The sequence below is a fragment of the Oncorhynchus masou genome, chromosome 4 (genome assembly GCF_036934945.1).
Source record: "Oncorhynchus masou masou isolate Uvic2021 chromosome 4, UVic_Omas_1.1, whole genome shotgun sequence".
Taxonomy (NCBI): Eukaryota; Metazoa; Chordata; class Actinopteri; order Salmoniformes; family Salmonidae; genus Oncorhynchus; species Oncorhynchus masou.
The window spans coordinates 2,781,871-2,805,266 of NC_088215.1; the positions used below are offsets into that span (position 1 = coordinate 2,781,871).

The 23,396-nt window shown below is 38.2% G+C and overlaps 1 protein-coding gene across 1 annotated transcript; it reads left to right on the top strand.

The window, feature by feature from the left end:
* The first annotated feature begins 16,830 nt into the window (after positions 1-16,830).
* Positions 16,831-22,940, top strand: LOC135521611 (zinc finger protein 239-like). Its single transcript, XM_064947325.1, has 2 exons — positions 16,831-17,761; positions 20,307-22,940. The coding sequence occupies exons 1-2, from the start codon at positions 17,440-17,442 to the stop codon at positions 21,017-21,019; spliced, it is 1,035 nt and encodes a 344-aa protein (XP_064803397.1). The 5' UTR covers positions 16,831-17,439; the 3' UTR covers positions 21,020-22,940.
* The last annotated feature ends 456 nt before the right edge of the window (positions 22,941-23,396 follow it).

Here is a 23,396-nt window from a genome sequence, read left to right on the forward strand (position 1 = left end):
ATTATTGCATATTGTGTGTTGATTGGAAAAAAAATGTAATCCATTTTAGAATAAGGCTGTAACGTAACAAAATGTAGAAAAAGTGAAGGGGTCTGAATACTTTCCGAATGCACTGTATATTTTGGGGCAGTACTTAGTGACATCACATACTAAAATATAAGGTACAAATACATAACATAGGTTCACAATATCAACATTCAATGTATCAAAATATATGACCAAGCTGGAAATTGAAACGCCAGCCCAGCCACAATCCTAGAGGTTCACTGATGATCAACCTCTTCCTTCACATCTGACTCCTGATGATCAACCTCCTCCTTCACATCTGACTCCAGTGATCAATCCAGAGTGTCTTCTTTTTTGAGGAATCCCGATGGACGACGTCATCAAATCGGCCGTCATCACGACCACAAGTTAATTGATATTCAGGTTATCAATAGAAAGAGCATTAGCAATATGTCCTGTACGGTAACTTGTCTCATTTAATGGATTTAAATTGGCAGGTGCACAGGGAGAAACCCCATTAAAACACTTTTGGAAGTCTTTAACTGTATCAAAGTCTGTGGCCTGTGAAGTTTGGACAAATGATAGTCCCTTATTATAGAAGAGACAAAATTCACAAATTCTACAGCACAACGACAGAGTCATGTCTTCAGTGTAAAACTAACAATGACTCAATAATAGGGTGGCGCACAATTGGCCCAGTGTCGTCCGTAGGCCGTCATTGTAAATAAGAATTTGTTCTTAACTGACTTGCCTATAGTTAAATAAATAAAAAATCCATGCCTTCCGGGAATGTTATAACGTTACAAAGTTATGGGTGGAGTTAGCCAACTTTCTATCAGAAGTTATACAATGTCAAATTTATTTTAATCTGTCTGTCTGGTATTTCAAAACATGACATTTGTGGGTGCTGTGGAACCAGCTATGAGTGGAAAACAAGATCCGGGAAGCGCATTCTAAAAGACATGAAATATGATTGGCTGAAAAGCCTTTTGGAGACTTGGTCACATGCTCTGTACTGATCTAAATTCATACAATGACCTGTTTATAGGCCTTAAAGCTGCAACATGTCACTTTTTGGGTGACCTGACAAACTTCACATAGAAATGTGTGTTATAGATATGTCACTCATTGAAAGCAAGTCTAAGAAGTCACAGATCTGATCTATGTGCGCTATGTCTATGCTTCCCATTCTTAAGTGTTTTTTTTAGTCTTTTCCCTTAGGATTTTGTACACCAGCTTCAAACTGCTTTAAATACAATATTTGAGGTTTTAGAAAATATATTTCACAGCGGTTTAGATAATACAATGATTGTGACAAAACAAGTTCGGGGTGGAGACATACTGAAATCAGGCGAAATATCACCATTTTATCAAATGGTGGAGAGATTTCTGCACATCGAACCTTATTAAAGGATAATTATCACCGTGGTTCAGCATCACTTTTACGCAAAATCACCCTTAGAAATGTTGTGAAAAAGGATGAAATGCTTTCTAATATATTTTACGTTTTGTTGGTGGACCCCCCTCTTTGTAGCTTCATCAATTCCTACAGAACATATCCAAGTGGTTAATTAGAATATTGGGACATTGTTTGAAGCCACTACAGCAACAATGTTGACATTCTTAGACAGTAACATTTTCTGCTTAGCTAGAAACTATAGAATGAACAACCAGTGCGATTGGCTGGAAACTGTAGAATGAACAACCAGTGCGATTGGCTAGAAACTATTCCAATAGAATGAACAACCAGAGCGATTGGCTAGAAACTATTTCAATAGAATGAACAACCAGAGCTTTTGTCTCTCAACCTCAAAAAAATAACTAATGACTGTCTGATGTACAGATTATATCCGTTAGAAATATAACTAAATGACTAACAGATACAGTGCCTTGCGAAAGTATTCGGCCCCCTTGAACTTTGCGACCTTTTGCCACATTTCAGGCTTCAAACATAAAGATATAAAACTGTATTTGTTTGTGAAGAATCAACAACAAGTGGGACACAATCATGAAGTGGAACGACATTTATGGGATATTTCAAACTTTTTTAACAAATCAAAAACTGAAAAATTGGGCGTGCAAAATATACTTACTATATACTTTATAGTATATAGAATTAATATAGAAATGCTGACTGTGTACAGCGTTGTATGGAAGTTGTTTATTTATATACAGAATATCCCTCTATTGTCATAACCCCTATTGGCCAATTGTAGGTGCGTTTCATTATTTGGAATATGGGAAGACGGGGTCAGTTTAAGTCTACATTGAACAAATGATGGGTGCCTGTATAGCAGATGCCGTTTTAAGATACAGTTTTCAACCATTTAATATCATTGTTTAATACTTTTATTGTGGAATTATACCTCTGGATTGACTTTTTGACTTCAAGTTGTTCACCTTCATAATCGCTGTAGCATTTGAACATCAATATCCATTGGAATCTGTCAATGCTTCCTTGTTGTAGCTTTAATTAAACTGTCACTCCAGTCTCCTTTCACCTCCTGTCCATGACATCACCACTTCCTATCAAACCAACTCCTCGAATACTCTACTACTTGACGTTTGCAGTTGTCTATTAAACACCATTTTCAAAGTAATATGTTTCCCTTTAGTGTGTTTATACTTTAATGTATTTATATATCACTTTTCAACAGGAAAAGTTCAAAGTAAAAATCACTGGAGGACGTCATGAACAATTCATATAGTACAAGTGTAGAATGCCCTTTTAAAAATCACACGAGATCAACAACCCTGTTTTATAAGATAGAACTCACTGTATTTACTGGTGTTAATCAGATCTCCAGTCTTCTCTTCTCAGTTATATTTCAAACAGATATAAGACAGTCATTAGTTATATTTATAAATGTTTCAGAAAAGAAAAAGTATTTGTAGATAGATCTGAATAGAATGTTATATAATTATTTATAGTATATAGTCCTCCTCTAATGTGACAGTAATCTCCCCCTCTTCATCCTTCATTAAAAAAACATCTTCTTTCACTGTGACAGTAACCTCCTCCACTCCAAAAACGGCATCCTCCTCTTCCTTTACTGTAACATCCTCCTCTTTCACTCTGAACGCGTCTTCCTCTTCTTTCACTGAAACGTCTTTCTCTTCTTCTTTCACGGTAACAGCCTCACCCTCTACTTGTTTTTGTATTGTAACAGCCTCTACTTCTTCCTCCTCTTTGACGAGAGCTTCTTTCTCCGTCCAGCAGACCTCTTCTTTATCAGGAGAGTAGCTTAGTGAACTCATGGTCGGAGATAAAATCTAGTTAGCATTAGCGAGTGTAGAATGCCCTTTTAAAAATCATACGAGATCAACAACCCTGTTTTATAAGATACTACTTACTGGTGTTAATCAGATCTCCAGTCTTCTCTTCTTCGTCCTCCTCTAATGTGACAGTAATCTCCCCCTCTTCATCCTTCATTAAAAAAACGCCTTCATCTTCTTTCACTGTGACAGTAACCTCCTCCACTCCAAAAACTGCATCCTCCTCTTCTTTTACTGTAACATCCTCCTCTTTCACTCTGAACGCGTCTTCCTCTTCTGCTTTCACGGTAACAGCCTCACCCTCTACTTGTTTTTGTATTGTAACAGCCTCTTCTTCTTCCTCCTCTTTGACGAGAGCTTCTTTCTCCGTCCAGCAGACCTCTTCTTTATCAGGAGAGTAGCTTAGTGAACTCATGGTCGGAGATAAAAGCTAGTTAGCATTAGCGACTAGACTAGTGCAAACTTAACCAGCCAGCTAGTTGACTTACAACGTATATATGCAATTCAATGGGGTTGCTAGTTGTTTCCACATAAGTATGTTTAAATCATAGTGGCAAATAAACCACGAAATTGTCTAAAGAACTTGAATGTTCCAACTTTGTTGGCTAGCGAGCTACCGAGGTGGCTGCAGTTGTTGAAGAAGCGTTCCGTCCACTAGATTATACGTCACACTAGAAACATCGCCTGAAAGACACATATCGCCATCTGCTGTCTGGAGGGAGGAAACGCAGTTGAGGGAAAACTTTTTTCTTCCATCATTGAATTATAATATTATAAAGCAGTGTCGGGAAACGATTTTTTTCTCTCCATTAAATATGAATATTATATCAACACGTACAAAGAGCAACAAGTGTTGGTTGATTAAGTCAGATGTTTTATGATAATTTAAAACAAACTCTACATCTTCTCCACATCTGTATTTCTGATTCAGTCAAATAACTAGATATCACAATGAGCACCTAGTTATTGATACCCTTGATAAAGATGAGCAAAAATTACTGTATAAAATAAATAAACATTACCCACTACCAGGATATTTCAGCCCAGAAACCTGGTTTCCTCTCTGCTAGGAGGCTGAAACTTGGCCATTTATCGGGTCTTCTCGCAAGACACCAACACCCACGAAGAAACGGTTAATTGGGCACAAAATCAACATTTTCAACAGCCATCTCAGTCTTCAGACTTGAACTCCATTGAAAACTTATGGTTTGAATTGAACAGGACAGTCCATAAGAACAGACAAAAGAAATCAAGGACCTGGAGAGATTCTTTATGGAGGAATGGTCCCACCAAATGTGTTCTCTCATCTCATAAAACATTTCAGTGTTGTTATCCTCCTAAGGCGTGGGTGCTTCCTTTTGAGAAATACATGTTAAACTATATCACTTTCTCTGAGCAATTAGTATGAAATTATATAATTTCCCTTTTTTTGTTAGTGTAACAATACATAATGTATATGTATATAATGAACAGACTAGGTCTATACTGCTCCTACATGGTTTAACAATACATAATGTAGATGTATATAATGAACAGACTAGGTCTGTACATGACATATTATCTCCTAACCATTCACAATGCTGGCTGAGGTATGAGTAAAACGTAAAATAGTATTTCCTAACCATTCACAATGCTGGCTAAATTACGAGTACAACATGACGTTCTTAACCATTCACAATGCTGGCTGAGGTAAAAATACCCCAGATATGAAATGTCAAGGCTTTCGTTCAGTGGGCTACTCCATTGTTGACGAAAGCAGGGGAAGCTACTCCATTGTTGATGAAAGCAGGGGAAGCTACTCCATTGTTGATGAAAACGGGGGAAGCTACTCTATTGTTAATGAAAGCGGGGGAAGCTACTCCATTGTTGATGAAAGCGGGGGAAGCTACTCCATTGTTGATGAAAGCGGGGGAAGCTACTCCATTGTTGATGAAAGCGGGGGAAGCTACTCCATTGTTGATGAAAGCAGGGGAAGCTACTCCATTTTTGGTGAAAGCAGGGGAATCTACTCCATTGTTGATGAAAGCGGGGGAAGCTACTCCATTGTTGATGAAAGCGGGGGAAGCTACTCCATTGTTGGTGAAAGCAGGGGAAGCTACTCCATTGTTGATGAAAGCAGGGAAGTGTTGTAACAGAACTGCCTGAGATGTGGGGGAAGGGAAGCTGCTCACTGATTGGCTGTAGTGAAAAGGGTCCCTCCAAAAATCTATCACTATTCCAACTGACATGTCAAATTCTCCCCCAAATCTACCACTAATATGCCGATAGACAAACGGAACAAATCATTTGACTTTCAAATATGGCATTTTAAATAGCTCAATTCAATCCAGCTGGGCCTTTTTAACACAGACAGTTGTTCCTGCTGTAGATGTTATGCCTTTGTACAGATCTAGGATCAGTTCTCCTCCACAATGCATATACAGTTTGGACACACCTACAAATTCAATGTTTTTTTATTTATTTTAACTATTGTCTACATTGTAGAATAATTAGTGAAGACAACACAACTATGCCAAGTGTGTGCAAAGTTGTCAAGGGAAATTGTGAATACTTTGAAGAACCTCAAATAGGAAATATATTTTGATTTGTTTAACTCTTTTTTTCACATGTGATTCCATGTGTGTTATTTTATAGTTTTAATGTCTTCACTATTTTTATACAATGTAGAAAATAGTAAAAATAAAGACAAACCCTTGAATGAGTAGGTTGTGTGTCCAAACTTTTGACTGGTACTGTATATAGGCTCTTTGTCATTATGGGGTATTGTGATGTCATTATTGGGTATTGTGTATAGATTGAGAGGAAAAAATATTTAATCAATTTTAGAATAAGGCTGTATCGTAACAAAATGTAGCAAAAGTGAGGGGGTCTGAATACTTTCCAAATGCACTGTATATTTTGGGGCAGTACTTAGTGACATCACATCCCAAAACAGGAGGTACAAATACATAAACATAGGTTCACAATATCAACATTTAATGTATCTAAATATATGACCAAGCTGGAAATTGAAACGCCAGCCCAGCCACAATCCTAGAGGTTCACTGATGATCAAACTCCTCCTTCACATCTGACTCCTGATGATCAACCTCCTCCTTCACATCTGACTCCAGTGATCAATCAAGAGCGTCTTCTTTTCTGAGGAATCCCGATCGACGACGTCATCGAATAGACCGTCATCACGACCACAAGTTAATTGACATTCAGGATATCAATAGGAAGAGCATTAGCAATATGTCGTGTCTGGTAACTTGTTTCATTTAATGGATTTAAATTGGCAGGTGACAGGGAGAAACCCCATTAAAACACTTTTGGAAGTCTTTAACTGCATCAAAGTCTGTGGCCTGTGATGTTGGGACAAATGATAGTACCTTATTATACAAGTGACAAAATTCACAAATTCTACAGCACAACGACATTAATGTCTTCAGTGTAAAACTAACAATGACTCAATAATAGGGTGGTGCACAATTGGCCCAGTGTCGTCTGTAGGCCGTCATTGTAAATAAGAATTTGTTCTTAACTGACTTGCCTAGTTAAATAAAAGATAAATAAATGTAAAATACATTTTAAAAATCCATGCCTTCCAGGAATGTTATAACGTTACAAAGTTATGGGTGGAGTTAGCCAACTTTCTATCAGAAGTTATACAATGTCAAATTTATTTTAATCTGCCTGTCTGGTATTTCAAAACATGACATTTGAGGGTGCAGTGGGATACCCCAGAATTGGACAATACTTTTCTCATCAATCATCTTAAATATTATACCTAATTAAAACCTGGAAATCAACCAATCCTCTGTTGTTAATTCAATAGAAAGGTAAATTGCTTTATTATCTAAAAGTGGGCGACGGAGAAAAATAAAATGGGGCTGATGCGGGAGCTGGCAATGGGGGTTTGTTCTAGTGGGTTTGAGCAGGTGTGATGTAGTTAATGTTTGTATGATGTTGTTGTTTGTATGTGTGTGTTTCGTATTGTTTTTAAAATTTCAAATAAAATGTTAAAAAAGTCACAATGCAAAGTTACACCTCACTGTTTTATTTTTGAAGTTATTACATTAAACCAATCAGAATTCAGAAGAATGCCAAAGTCAGGTGTGATGTAATATGGAGGACCAGCATATTTCCTATGACCTAAACTACAACAGAAATAACTTCAAATGTAGAACTTCAAATTAAACCAATCGTTTGCACTCATGACTTGAGTGATTAAAGTAAATCAAAGTTTTGGAAATACATAACGCCATCTAACCAAAAATCAAAGATTGTTAGCTATATGCAGTTATCTTAGCCAGCCAGCTAACATTAGCTATTTAGCCAACTAGCTATGGTCAGCGAGCTGGAACACCAACTACCGGAGACCAGTTAGATCCCATCTAACAAAACCCAACTAAAACATGACTGCCGATCAAAAGAGCAGAGACATACAGAATGATGGCAGGGGACATCGCCAACATCCAAATGGATAGATTCCAGATATCAGTCAGTTTGCGCGGTAGCAGTAAGCCAAGGTGGAAAACCGTACAAAACTCCCGTAGTGTATTCCACAGAGAACATGCTGAAAAGTAGTGATGGGGAAACAAAGCTTCCTGAAGCAATGCAGCTTTTCAGCCTGTTATGTTGAAAATAGGTTCATTACTCAAGGCTTTGAGCGACACAGAATTTAGAACACCCAAAGTATTATAGATGACATCCCAGACATGATAGCCATCAACTAAACCACTGGCCGTGTTCGAGACCATCAAATCCATGCTGTATTGTGGGTAAATGGTGACTGGCAGTCTGATTTATAAATAATAATGAGTAGTTATTTATGATGCAAGGTGATTTATAGATCAGTCAGTCGGCAGTCACCTGCACTGTTGGCTGCAATGTCGAACAAACAATACCAAACCAATCAAATGAAATTGTATTTGTCATATTTGCTGAATACAACATGAAATGCTTACTTACAAGCCCTTAACCAACCATGCAGTTCAATATTTACTCATTAAACTCAAGTAAAAAATGAAATAAAAAGTAACACAAAATAACGAGGCTATATACAGGGGGTACCGGCACTAAGTCGGGCGGCAGCGTAGCCTAGTGTTTGGAGTGTTGGACTAGTAACCAAAAGGTTGCAAGATCGAATGCCCGAGTTGACAAGGTACAAAATCTGTCGTTCTACCCCTGAACAAGGCAGTTAACCCACCCTTCCTATGCAGTCATTGAAAATAAGAATTTGTTCTTCACAACCTTTTGTGACTAGGGGGCAGTATTTTCATTTTTGGAAAAATAACATTCCCGTAGTAAATGGGATATTTTGTCAGGACAAGATGCTAGAATATGCATATAATTGACAGCTTAGGATAGAAAACACTCTAAAGTTTCCAAAACTGTAAAAATATTATCTGTGAGTATAACAGAACTGATATTGCAGGCGAAAGCCTGAGAAAAATCCAATCCGGAAGTGCCTCATGTTTTGAAAGTGCTGCGTTCCAATGGGTCTCTACTGAGCAGTGAATGGGCTATCAACCAGATTACTTTTTCTCCGTATTCCCCAAGGTGTCTACAGCATTGTGACATAGTTTTACGCATTTATGTTGAAGAATACCCGTAAGCGGCTACATTGCGCAACTGGTCACCTGATGGCTCCCAGAGTGATTCTCGCGTAAAATACAGAGGTAGCAATTATTCCAATCGGTCCTACTGAAAAACCAATTGTCCCAGTGGATATATTATCGAATAGATATTTGAAAAACACCTCGAGGATTGGTTATAAACAACGTTTGCCATGTGTCTGTCGATATTATGGAGCTAATTTGGAATATTTTCTCGGTGTTTTCATGACTGCAATTTCCGGGCGATTTCTCAGCCAAACGTGAAGAACAAACGGAGCTATTTTGCCTACAAAAATAACATTTTTGGAAAAAAGGAACATTGGCTATCTAACTGGGAGTCTCGTGAGTGAAAACATCCGAAGCTCATCAAAGGTAAACGATTTAATTTCATTGCTTTTCTCATTTCCGTGACCAAGTTACCTGCTGCTAGCTGGACAAAATGCTATGCTAGGCTATCAATAAACTTACACAAATGCTTGTCTAGCTTTGGCTGTAAAGCATATTTTGAAAATCTGAGATGACAGTGTGATTAACAAAAGCCTAAGCTGTGTCTCAATATATTTCACTTGTGATTTTCATGAACAGCAATATTTTCTAGGAATATTTATTTCCGTTGCGTTATGCTAATTAGTGTCAGTCGATGATTACGCTCCCTCATGCGGGATGGGGAGTCACTAGAGGTTTTAACTAACTTGCCTAGTTAAATCAAATAAAAAAGGGAGAGGTTGAAAATGTCAGTGAAGACACTTGCCAGTTGGTCTGCGCATGCTCTGAGTACTCGCCCTGGTAATCCGTCTGCCATGGGGCATTGTGAATGTTGACCTGTTTAAAGGCCTTGCTCACATTGGGCACATCGTCATCCGGAACAGCTGGTGCTCTCAATCGTGCTTCAGAGTTGATTGCCTCAAAGAGAGCATAAAAGTCATTTAGTGTAAGTCGCTCTGGATAAGAGCGTCTGCTAAATGACTTAAAATGTAAATGTAAATTTAGCTCATCTCCAAATTTTCTTCACGCGAATGACGGGGATTTGGGCCTGGTCTTCTAAAAGCAGCATATACTTTGCGTCAGACTCGTTAAAGAATAAATATTTGTCAAGTTCGAGGTGACTAATTGCTGCTCTGATGTCCAGAAGCTCAACCGTGCTAACGGGTTCAGACTGGCCATCCATGACGTCATAATGATAGTTTAATCAGGTTTCTAGGCTATATAGTGCTAACGGGTTTCCACTAGATAACACAACCACCATGAACGCATAACGTTAGCAAGCTTGAGCTAGCTACCGAGCTCTGTAGCACAGAGTAGATACTCCACATGACGTTGAGAAATAGTGCATTGTGGGTAGTTTAGAAAATATCCAGAAATAAGTCAAGAAATATGTAATAACGCAACAACATAACTGTTTGTACTTATATTAAACCATATTGTGACTAGAACTCCATTACTAAGTCTTTAACCACACTGTGTTGTTACACTGGTGAGTAAAAACTCATGCTTCCTATACTTTAACTTTTAGTCAAATAATTTAAATATACATTTTACTCAACTGCGTTACCCACTCCAGTCAGCAGATGGCGATCTGCGACTTTAAGGCAATGCTGTTAGTGTGACGTATAATCTAGTGGACGGAACGCTTCTTTCAAAAGCAGCAACAGCTTGTCAGCCACCTTGGTAGCTTGCTAGACAAGATATCCGAACCACTAAATCTCTTGAGACGCTTTAGTGTATATTAGCCACTGTGTTTTAAACCCTCTTCTGTCGTCTAGTTAGTTATCAGTTTTAATTGTTGTTGTTATTAGTCAGCTAGCGGGCTGGTTAAGTTAGCATTAGCCTAGCTAGCTAGCATTCCCGACCATGAGTTCACTAAGCTACTCTCCTCCTGCTAAAGAAGAGGTCTACTGGACGGAGAAAGAGGGCCTGTGGCTGAACGTTGTCGTGAAGGAGGAAGAGGAGGCTGTCACAATACAAAAACAAGTATAGGGTGAGGCTGTTACAGTGAAAGAAGAAGAGGAAGACGTTTCAGTGAAAGAAGAGGAAGACGTGTTCAGAGTGGAAGAGGAAGTGGATGTTACAGTAAAGAGGAGGAGGAGGGTGAGATGACTGTCACATTGGAAGAAGAGGAGGAAACTGGATATCTGGGCCCTGTTTCCCAAAGGCATGTTAAGGCATTTAATTGTTCTAACGATGAACGGGCCCTGATTAACACTAGTAAGTACTGTCTTAAATACAGAGGCACAAACTCTGCAGTTGTTGAGCTGATGTGTGGTGTTTAAGTGAAAATATCTAATAGCTACATCCGTATTTAGACTTTTTTATAGCCATTGATTCTTGAAGAATATAACATGCCTCATGAGCTCAGTTCAACTGTTGTACCCCATCAGAACCCAGAATAAGCTTTTTTTTACTCCAATGTTTAGAAACAATGTAAACCAACACTGTATAGCCTCAACAGGGTTAAAACTATAATGATATCATAGATCCATTGGTCTGTCTCTGAATTTGAGAGTTGTTACATACCTCCAGCCCCATCCATAATCGTATTACCAAAACAGTGGTGGAATTACAGCTTTGTTATTGTTTGAACTGCAGATTGGTTGGTTGATTGTGTTGCTTTTTTAAAGGGGCACCGTAGTATTTAAACAGCAACAAAATGTCAGCCCTGAAGACTTTGTTTGGTTAAGAGCTGAGGGATGGGGGCTGGAGAAATGTAACCACACTCAAATTCATAGAGAAAGCATTTTTTATAAACCGTAACCCAAAACCTAGTGACCTCGTTAAGAAGTTCAGACATTTTGGAGTAACAGTAATAGGTGTTGGCTTGACAGTCGCTGGGTCCAGCTCAGGGCTACCCCCTGAATTGACTACACTGTAAATTCAAGGACTGGCAATCCATAAAGTCAAAATGATAGTTCTAAACAAGATTAAGGCTATACATTTTATTTTTTTATTAACATGTTTTGAGGGTTGGAGATACAAACTTATGTTTTGGTTTCTGGTCGGGGTAATACGGTTGAAACATTTGAGTCATGTATAAGTAATATTCTTCAAGAATCAATGGGTATATAGTAAATGGGTCTACTTGTAACTGCCAGTGTAGATTTCCTGTGGGGGTCAAATTGTTAGAGCTGTTGATAAGTCATTAGCTGTGTTAGAATACTCATAGTAACCCTACTATTTGTGATGTTAATTGAGTATATAGTATGCTTATTGGTCACAGTATGATATTGTTAGTATTCCAAAAGTTGCCGGATGTTGTACTAAATTCGCCACAATATTACATAAACACGCAGTACGTCAGGGCCCATAATGCAATTCTTCAGGAAATGGGCGTGGCTTCACATCGTTTTCAGATTTGAAGAAAATGGCGGAAAGTCCAACGAGAGCCGATACAAATTCATTGTTTTAACTAATTATGACAAATGTTTAAAAAATGTTGAGCAATGTAATAAAGTAATGACTTTTCAAATAAGTTACCTTACATGCTATTTTTCTGGCAATTTGTTAGCATGTTATTACAGCAGTATGTACCGGTATGTCAACTAGCTACCTAACGTTAGTTGACTACTTATACATTAAACTTGCCAGTATTTTAACTATATTCTAACAAACTTAACGTTTATTGACTTGATTATTTCAGTCATTCTTAGCTTAGCTAAATGGTATAGTCGTTTTGCTTTTTCAATGGACATTCTGGCTCTCTACTCCGATTTCAGAGTTCTCTCGTCTGATTACCAGAGAGCAGAATAATGAATTTACTAGCGCTCAACACCCGTTCAATATGTCCAGGTGTCAGTAAACATAGGCTAAAAAAAGCGTAATTTAAATGTTTTTCCAGCAGCACAGTTAGTCTCTCTGGATAACATGAAAACTGCCTAACCAGCTCTGCCAGGGTGAGTAAAATGGTCAGAGTCTCATTTGTGTTTGGAAGTAGCCAGCAAGCTGAGGTCAGAACGGTCAAATCAACCCAACTCCTCGAACGGAACGGCCAGTGGCTCCGAGAGAGAAACGGGATGAATTTACAAATGGACAATCTGACAACAGTCTGAATTTATGAAGCACTCTGGTATTCAAGATTGAATTTAAGAAAACACAACCTGAAGTGGGAAAATGTCTAACTAGTAATGTGTTATGCTAACTAGCTAGCAAGAGGTTGCATAGCAACAGCATAAACTTCCGGTAGAGAGACAGGAGAAGAGCGCTGATTTGAAAGGATATGGTTAGGTTACAGTATACTAACATGAACTAATAAATAAAGTTAACTAATAGTATATACTCATTAAGTGTGTAGAATTCAGTATGGGTATTCAAACACAGCTATTCGCCTTTTTTCAATGCCATTACATGAAGGGGGTGATACATTTTTTTTTAAGTTCACATTTTCGACTTTTGACTTCCTACGAAATCATATTGCAAATGGAGAAAACATATACCTTATGCACAAGTAAAAATATAAAATAAAAATGATAATAAAATATGACTAAAGTATGTTGATACAGTTCTTATACATGTGTAATTGACACAAAAATCTAAATAATTTTGAAAAACGGTCCACAAAGCACTTTTTTAAGGGGGTGATAAGTTATAGAAAAAATGTTCAGTTTTTCAAAATGTTACTTTTGGATGTTGACTTGTGTTACATTTGCAATATGAAAAACCACAGTGGAGCGCACTCGCCATCTGTTGGATTTTTAAATTGTTACACTTGGCATTTGCCATATGGCATTTGCAATCAACTTTGAATGAAACGACGCCGAATTGAGTGGTGTTGGACACCATGTATATGGTTTGTCCAGTGCCAATGACTTCCCATTCATTTTTGTACATTTCAGGGGTGTGTTCCCTTACATAGCATAGTCACTACCCTTTATGTAAATGATTAACACCCTTTAGCCTTGGCCACCCTTATCTTTCTGCTCAGTTTCCATTCTCTGATTGGCTCAGACATTAGGGCATAGATTTTATTGGTGGCATGACCATTGCAATGACACAAAAATAAACAAACATGCACACTCCTATTGCAGGTGCCTATAACTGATTAACTAATGCTCCTGTCCAATGGCCTTCACAAGTCCAAGCCTATGGTGCTTACAAATGATTAACCAGTGTTCCTGTCCAAAGGCCTTCACAAGACCCAGAAAGACCAGGTGTGTTGATCCACTAACTATATTGATTCTGCTACCTACTTCTAAGAAAACAGTACAATTCTAAACTGGACAATTCTAAAGGTACTGGAAAATGTCCAATAATCTCCAGGAATTTAAAATAGGAATGGGGTTGCCCTAATGCTGGGGGAACACCAGTAAGCTTAATTCACTGGAAGTTATGCATGCCAGCCAACGGTCGTCAATGTTGGGCACCCATGTGGCTAGGATAGGATATAGTGCTTGAGGTGTCACTACAGACCCTGGTTAAATTCCAGGCTGTATCACAACCGGCCATGATTGGGAGTTCCATGGGCTGTTGCACAATTGGCCCAGCGTTGTCCGGGTTTGCCGGGGTAGGCCATTATTGTAAATAAGAATTTGTTCTTAACTGACTTGCCTGGTTAAATAAAGGTTACATTTAAAACAAATTAAAATAGTGATTTATGGTAAACATTTTTTACAAAACTGTCAAGGCACCAACTTTGAGAAGGTTTTAAAACAAACATTTCAAACCAATTCATTAACTTAAAGAAATAATGAATGTTTCTGAATCTAGGTATGTTTCGCCTGTAAATGGTATGAAAAAAATGGCTGAATATTATACAATGACTTAAAAACAGTTTGATCCCCACAGGAAATCTAAACTGGCAATTATAGAATATACTATATATCCTAGAAACCTGGTTAAACTATCATTACGACAACATGGATGAATTCTAGAGTATACTATACAGCCTAGAAACCTGGTTAAACTATCATTATGACATCATGGAAGAATTCTAGAATATACTATATAGCATAGAAACCTGGTTAAACTATCATTTTGACATCATGGATGGCCAGTCCTTGTATTCATAGCGTAGTGAATTCTGGGGGTAGCCCTGAGCTGAACTCAAACCTGTGTCCATTGACTGTCAAGCCAACACCTTATAACTGTTACGCCAAAATGTCTGAACTTCTTGACGAGGTCGCTAGGTGTTGGGTTACGGTTTCTACAATAGCTTTCTCTATGAATTTGTGTGGTTACATTTCTCCAGCCCCCTTCCCTCAGCTGTTTACCAAACCAAGACTCAGGGCAGGCATTTTGTTGCTATGTAAAACCTAGATAGTCCCTTTAAAAAAGCCCCATCAACCAATCAACTAATCTGCAGTTTAAACAATAATAAAGTGTTTTGGTAATAAGATGATGATGGGGATGGAGAAATGTAACTACTCTCAAATTCATAAACAGACCTATGGATGCAAGGACTGACCATTCATGATATCAACATTTTAGTTTTAACCATGTTGAGGCTATACAGTGTTGATTTACATTGTTTCTAAATATTAGAGTAAAAAAGCTTATTTGGGGATCTGATGGGGTACAACAGTTGAACTAAGCTCATGAGGCATGTGTTATATTCCTCAAGAATGGCTATAAATATATCATTTGGAAGTCCAAATATGCTATTACATGTTTACCCTTTAACACCAAACATCAGTTCAACTGGAGAGTTTGTGCCTCTGTTTTAATGACAGTTCTTACTAGTGTTAATCGAGTCCTGGTTCCCCAAAACCATCTTATGGCAAAATTCATCATTGGACGCCTTTAGATGCATTTGAGAAACCGGGCCCAGATATTCCGTTTCCTCCGCTTCTTCCGTTTTGGATGTGGCAATCATCTCCCCCTCCTCCTCTTTCACTCCAATAACTGCATTCTCCTCAGCCTCCTCTTTCACTCTTAACGTGCCTACCTCTTCTTTCACTGAAACGTCTTTCTCTTCTTCTTTCACTGTAACAGCCTCACACTCTACTTGTTTTTGTATTGTAACATCCTTCTCTTCCTCCTCCTCTTTGACGAGACCCTCTTTCTCCGTCCAGCAGACCTCATCTTCTTTAACAGGAGGAGAGTAGCTTAGTGAACTCATCTTTGGGAATGTTCGCTAGCTAGGCTAATGCTAACATAACCAGCCCGCTAGCTGAATAATATCAATAACACCGTAAATATGAAATTAAAACGGATAACTAACTAGACGACAGCCGTGGGTTTAAAAGACAGTGACTAATATACACTAAAGAGTCTGAAGAGCTTTATTGGTTCAGATTTTTAGGCTAGCAAGCTACCGAGTTGGCTGACTACATGCTCCTGCTGTTGAAAGAAGGGTTCCGTCCACTAAAATATACGTCACACTAGCAGCATTGCCTTAAAGTCGCACACCAGACCTAGTCTGTTCATTATATACATTTATATGATGTATTGTTACACCACGTAGAAGCAGTATGGACCTAGTCTGTTCATTATATACATCTACATGATGTAATGTTACACCACGTAGGAGCAGTATAGACCTAGTCTGTTCATTATATACATCTATATGCTGTATTGTTACACCAACAAAAAAAGGGAAATTATATTATTTTATGCTAATACAATTGCTCAGAGAAATATATTTAGTTTAACATGTAATTCTCAAAAGGTAAGGGTCTGAATTATTGACACCCATGTTTCAATTCTCCAGCACCCTCCCATTGGGAGGAAAACGAAACTGAAATGTTTTATGAGATTAGAGAACACATTGGGTGGGATCTTAGACCATTCCTCCATACAGAATCTCTCCAGGTCCTTCATTTATTTTGTCTGCGTTTGTAGACTGCCCTGTTCAATTCAAACCACAGATTATCAATGGAGTTCAATTCTGAAGACTGAGGTGGCCATTGAAAATGTTGATTTTGTGCCCAATTAACCATTTCTTTGTGGATGTTGATGTCTTGCTGGAAGATCCACTTATTGCCAAGTTTCAGCCTCCAGGCAGAGAGGTAACCAGGTTTTGGGCTAAAATATCCTGGTAGTGGGTAAAGTTTACTTATTTATTTTATACAGTAATTTTTGCTAATCTTTATCAATGTTATCAATGACTAGGTGATACTTTTGATATCTAGTTATTTGACTGAATCAGGAATACAGATGTGGAGTAGATGTTGAGTTTGTTTTAAATTCTCATAAAAAAATCTTAACTAATCAAACAACACTTGTTGCTCTTTGTACGTGTTGATATAATATTCTTATTTATTGGAGAAGAAAAAAACGTTTCCCTAAACTGTTTTATAATATTACAATTCAATGAAGAAGAAAAAAGTGTTCCCTCCTCAACAGCGTTTACTCCCTCCAAACAGCAGATGTGATATGTGTCTTTCAGGCGATGTTTCTCGTGTGACGTATAATCTAGTGGACGGAACGCTTCTTCAACAACTGCAGCCACCTCGGTAGCTCGCTAGCCAACAAAGTCGGAACATTCAAGTTCTTTAGACAATTTCGTGTTTTATTTGCCACTATGATTTAAACGTACTTATGTGGAAACAACTAGCTACCCTATTTAATTTCATATTTACGTTGTAAGTCAACTAGCTGGCTTGTCACTTGTCTATTATCACCGACCATGAGCTCACTAAGTTACTCTCCTCCTGCTGAAGAAGAGTCTGTCTGCTGGATGGAGAAAGAAGCTCTCGTGAAAGAGGAGGAGGAAGAGGAGGCTGTTACAATACAACAACATTTAGAGGGTGAGGCTGTTACAGTGAAAGGAGAGGTAGACGCCTCCAGAGTGAAAGAGGAGGAGGAATATGCGGTTCTTGGAGTGGAGGAGGTTACTGTCACAGTGAAAGAAGATGAAGACGTTTTTGGAATGAAGGATGAAGAGGGGGAGATTACTGTTACATTAGAGGAGGACGAAGAAGAGAAGACTGGAGAACTGATTAACACGAGTAAATACAGTGAGATCAATCTTACAAAACAGGGACATAAACTCTGCAGTTGTTGAACTAATGCTTGATTTTTTAAAGGGCGTTCTTCATGTGAATGTTCATTATTCTTTTTAAAATCCTTCATGTTCTGTCAAGTTGGTTGTTCATCATTGCTAGAAAGCTATTTTCAAGTCTTGCCATAGACCTTCAAGACGATTTTAGTCCAAACTGTAACTAGGCCACTCAGGAACATACAATGTCATCTTGGTAAGCTCTAGAGGTCGACCGTTTATGATATTTCAACGCCGATGCCAATATCAATTATTGGAGGACCAAAAAATGCCCATACCGATTAATCGGACGATTCTTAAATGTAATAATGACAATTACAACAATACTGAATGAACACTTATTTTAACTTAATATAATACATCAATAAAATCAATTTAGCCTCAAATAAATAATGAAACATGTTCAATTTGGTTTAAATAATGCAAAAACAAAGTGTTGGAGAAGAAAGTAAAAGTGCAATATGTGCCATGTAAAAAAAAAGCTGACGTTTAAGTTCCTTGCTCAGAACATGAGAACATATGAGAGAGCTGGTGGTTCCTTTTAACATGAGACTTTAATATTCCAAGGTAAGGTAAGGTAAGGTTTTTAGGTTGTAGTTATAGTATTTATAGGACTATTTCTCTCTATACGATTTGTATTTCATATACCTTTGACTATTGGATGTTCTTATAGGCACTTTAGTATTGCCAGTGTAACAGTATAGCTTCCGTCCCTCTCCTCGCCCCTACCTGGGCTCGAACCAGGAACACGTCAACAACAGCCACCCTCGAAGCAGCGTTACCCATGCAGAGCAAGGGGAACAACTACTCCAAGCCCCAGAGCGAGTGCCGTTTGAAACACTATTAGCGCGCACCCCGATAATTAGCTAGCCTTTTTTCACATCGATTACACCAGCATAATCTTGAGAGTTGATAGGCTTGAAGTCATAAACAGCTAAATATTTGAAGAATTGCGAAGAGCTGCTGGCAAATGCACGAAAGTGCTGTTTGAATGAATGCTTACGAGCCTGCTGGTGCCTACCACCGCTCAGTCAGACTGCTCTATCAAATCATAGACTTAATTAATTATAACATAATAACGCAGATAAATATGAGCCTTTGGTCATTAAAATGGTCGAATCCGGAAACTATAATTTCAAAAACAAAACATTTATTCTTTCAGTGAAATACGGAACCGTTCTGTATTTTATCCAACGGATGGCATCCCTAAGTTTAAATATTGCTGTTACATTGTACAACCTTCAATGTTATGTCATAATTATGTACAATTCTGGCAAATTAATTACGGCCTTTGTTAGGAATAAATGGACTTCACACAGTTCGCAATGAGCCAGGCGGCCCAAACTGCTGTATATACCCTGACTGCTGGCACGGAACGCAAGAGTAATGACACAATTTCACTAGTTATAAGAAATTCATGTTAGCAGGCAATATTAACTAAATATGCAGGTTTAAAAATATATACTTGTGTATTGATTTTAAAGAAAGGCACTGATGTTTATGGTTAGGTACATTGGTGTACAGTGCTTTTTTTGCAAATGCGCTTGTTAAATCATCACCCGTTTGTCGAAGTAGGCTGTGATTCGATGAGAAATTAACAGGCACCGCATCGATTATATGCAACGCAGGACACGCTAGTAATATCATCAACCATGTGTAGTTAACTAGTGATTATGTTAAGATTGATTGTTTTTTATAAGATAAGTTTAATGCTAGCTAGCAACTTACCTTGGCTTCTTGCTGCCCTCGCGTAACAGGTAGTCAGCCTGCCACGCAGGGCTCCTTGTGGAGTGCAATGTAAGGCAGGTGGTTAGAGCGTTGGACTCGTAACCGGAAGGTTGCAAAAACGAATCCCCGAGCTGACAAGGTAAAAATCTGTCATTCTGCCATTGAACAAGGCAGTTAACCCGTTCCTAGGCCGTCATTGAAATAAGAATTTGTTCTTAATTGACTTGCCTGGTTAAATAAAGGTAAAATAAAAAAATAAAGAAAAGTATCAAATAAGCAACCTAGAAATGGAGTTTACTCCCCTGAGATTTCCCCCATTCACATTCAGAATACATTGTGAAAAACTAAAATCTTTGCTCACCATTTTTGCTCCAGGCAGATATACTACGTCCATAACTAGCGGTTTCCTCATTAGCAGGGAGGAGTTTCTACAACCAGATTGTGTGCATCGCCCACGTACCACAATTTTATTAAACACAGAAATGGGCCAATATTGGAAACCAAAAGTTGTCTGGCACACTGCTTAGGGTTTCAACAACTTTAATAACTTATTTCTTGCCTACATTCATCGATTTTACTACTAATGTGAAAACAAGACAAAATATGACTTCTTGCTCATTTTAAGACAATTGTCAAATAATTTTAACATTCATTACAGACATCAATTGTTGTCCAACATCATAGCTACGCTGTTGGCATCACCTTTTACAGTGGATTTCCGCTGTTGTGGGACTTTAACCATCTGTCTGACTTTGTCGTTCACACAGGAGAGAGACGGGGCTATCATGGATCTTCTGGGGAGCCTCAACAACATCATGATGCTGATAAGGCAGAGAAGAGTCTCTCCACATCAGAACTCCTCAGGAAACACCAGCAGAGACTCACAGGGAAGAGAACTCACTGCTGCTCTGACTGTGGGAAGAGATTCACCTCATCAGCAGGCATTAAAATTCATCAGAGAATCCACACAGGAGAGAAACCTTTTAGCTGTACTCAATGTGGGAAGAGTTTTTCTCAGTCAACCAGCCTGACATCACACCAGAGAACACACACAGGAGATAAACATTTTTTCTGTGGTCAATGTGGGAAGAGTTTTGGTCATTCTGGCGATCTGACAGTGCACCAGAGAAGACACACAGGCGATAAACCCTATAGCTGTGATCAATGTGGGAAGGGTTTTGGTAAATCGAGCCATCTGAAGGTACACCGGAGAACACACACAGGAGATAAACCTTATAGATGTGATCAATGTGGGAAGAGTTTTACTCAGTCAACCAACCTGATATCACACCAGAGAACACACACAGGAGATAAACCTTATAGTTGTGGTCAATGTGGGAAGAGTTTTGTTACATCTAGCAGTCTGACTATACACCAGAGAACACACACAGGAGAGAAACCTTATAGCTGTGGTCAATGTGGGAAGAGTTTTGTTACATCTGGGCAGCTGACTGTACACCAGAGAAAACACAAAAAATAGAAATCTTATAGCTGTAATCAATGTGGGAAGAGTTTTACTCAGTCAAACAGCCTGGTACGACACCAGAGAACACACACAGGAGTGAAAGCTCATAGCTGTGACCAGAGAAAATCTGATAAAAGATCTCTGATCAAATATCAGAAAGTACATACATGAAGGAGTTGTTTCATGATATCAAAAATGTATGTCACAATGTGGAATGTTTTAACATTGTAGTAGGAGTATTTTGATAATGTCACAATGTAGAAGCCTAATCGTTTGTCACCTGTTCTATTGATTTCAGCATGATATGGATATTTGCCTCAGGGGGAAAATCCAGGCTCTGAAATGGAAGAGTACTATTTATCTGATTTAACAAAAAGTGATTAACAAAAAAAGAGTTGTTACACTTACCACGTTGGTGACCCACTTGAATCAAAATGCAACACTTCAAAATGTAGCTAGATGTTTTCTACAAGTTATTCTCTAACCAGTGATGTACACATTATTCCCAGATTCCTTGTGATTTTTGAGCTGTTAGTTTTAACAGGACGTGCAACCTCATCTCCCTCCTCTCGCACAATTGATTTCAACATGATATTGATGAGTGATGACAAATAAGTGTTGCGTTCCTTTGTTTAGTGACCCGTAAATCTAAATGCATCACCCCAAAAATGTAGCTGACTGTCTTCTGCAGGTTGTCCTCTAACCAGTGAGGTAAAATATATTTTTAGTTGTGTTAGTTTCAACAGCACCTACAACCTGAATTCCCACCTAATTGATATCAGTGATTTATTACTACTTGTCAAAATAATAGCGTTTCTGATGCTTGTGCAGTTTATAAGGAGCTTGTTTAACAAATACAAGTAATATGAATATTGTGGCAGATGTTTGTGTACATAGCCCATTTTATGTTTAGGTTTTCAATGTATCACAAAATGTTCCTGCATAATGGTTATTGATTGATTTAGACATTTTAAAACTGTGTTTTGACATTGGAGCTATCCCACCTAGCAAAATGTAATTGAAAAGAAGACGATGCCCGATGCCCAATATTTGTTCGGTTGTAGTTGAAAATATGTATTTTTAAAATTATATTCAAAACAACCTAATTTCAACGTACTTTCAGTAGCTGAGTGGTTAGAGCATTGGGCCAGTCCCCGAAAGGTTGCTGGATCGAATCCCCGAGCTGACAAGGTAAAAATATGTTGAAGAACAAGGCAGTTAACCCACTGTTCCCAGGCCGTCATTGAAAATAAGAACACATTTTTAACTGACTTGCCTAGTAAAATAAAAAGTGGACTAGAAGCTAGTGCGTTTTCGGATTCTATAGAGAAAATTTAGAAAAATATGCTATTGTATATTATTATTTAGAAATTATTTTTTTCCTGTCTTCAATTGTTGACAGCCAGCAGATGCCATGTTTATATTGATGAAGCATTGTAGTTGATTATAATGAGAAATGGAACGTAGGATGCACAGATTGGTGTCACCTCATTAGTCTATTTAAGAGTGTCTGGCCCAGTGCTCCAGTTGTCTTGATATGTGGAGAGTCAACACCTTTAGTTGCTCCACCTTTCTGGTTTACTTCCTGTCTTTAAGTTTGTTGTGGGTTTTTCTTTTGTTTGTCTCTTCTTGGGCAGATTTAGTGGGTCTCATGGTGAGTGTCTTTTAGGTCCCAGTTGTTGTTACTCATTTTAAGTGGACACCCTTAGTGTCTTTCAGAACCCCTCCTAAAAAACAAGCTTCTATTTTGGGTTGGATATTGCATCCGATTAATATTTTAATCAATGGAATTTCCTTAGGGTGCTCATTAGTCTTCTGTTTGTTGTGTACTAAATATTTGTTTATTTTCATTGTCTTTTATTTGTTTTTTCCTATGAAGCCATTGTGTTGCATCCATGTCTGAAATGTGCTGTATAAATAAAGCTTGATTTGATTCCAATAACAAAATGTTATTTTTATTTCACCAGGTGGCCAGTTGAGAACAAGTTCTAATTTACAACTGTGACCTGGCCAAGATAAAGCAAAGCAGTGTGACACGAACAACAACACAGAGTTACACATGGGCTAAACAAAAGTACAGTCATTAACACAACAGATATATATATATATACAGTGTGTTCAAATGGAGTAATGAGGTAAGGCAATAAATAGGCCATGGTGGCGAAATAATTACAATTTAGCAATTAAACACTGGAGTGATGAATGTGCAAGTAGAGATACTGGGGTGCAAAGGAGCAAAAATAAATAACAATCCAGGGATGAGGTAGTTGGGTGTGGCTATTTACAGATGGGCTGTGTACAGGTGCAATGATCGGTAAGCTGCTCTGACAGCTGATGTTTTCAGTTAGTGATGGAGATATATATATGAACCCAATGACCGACCAATCGAAAG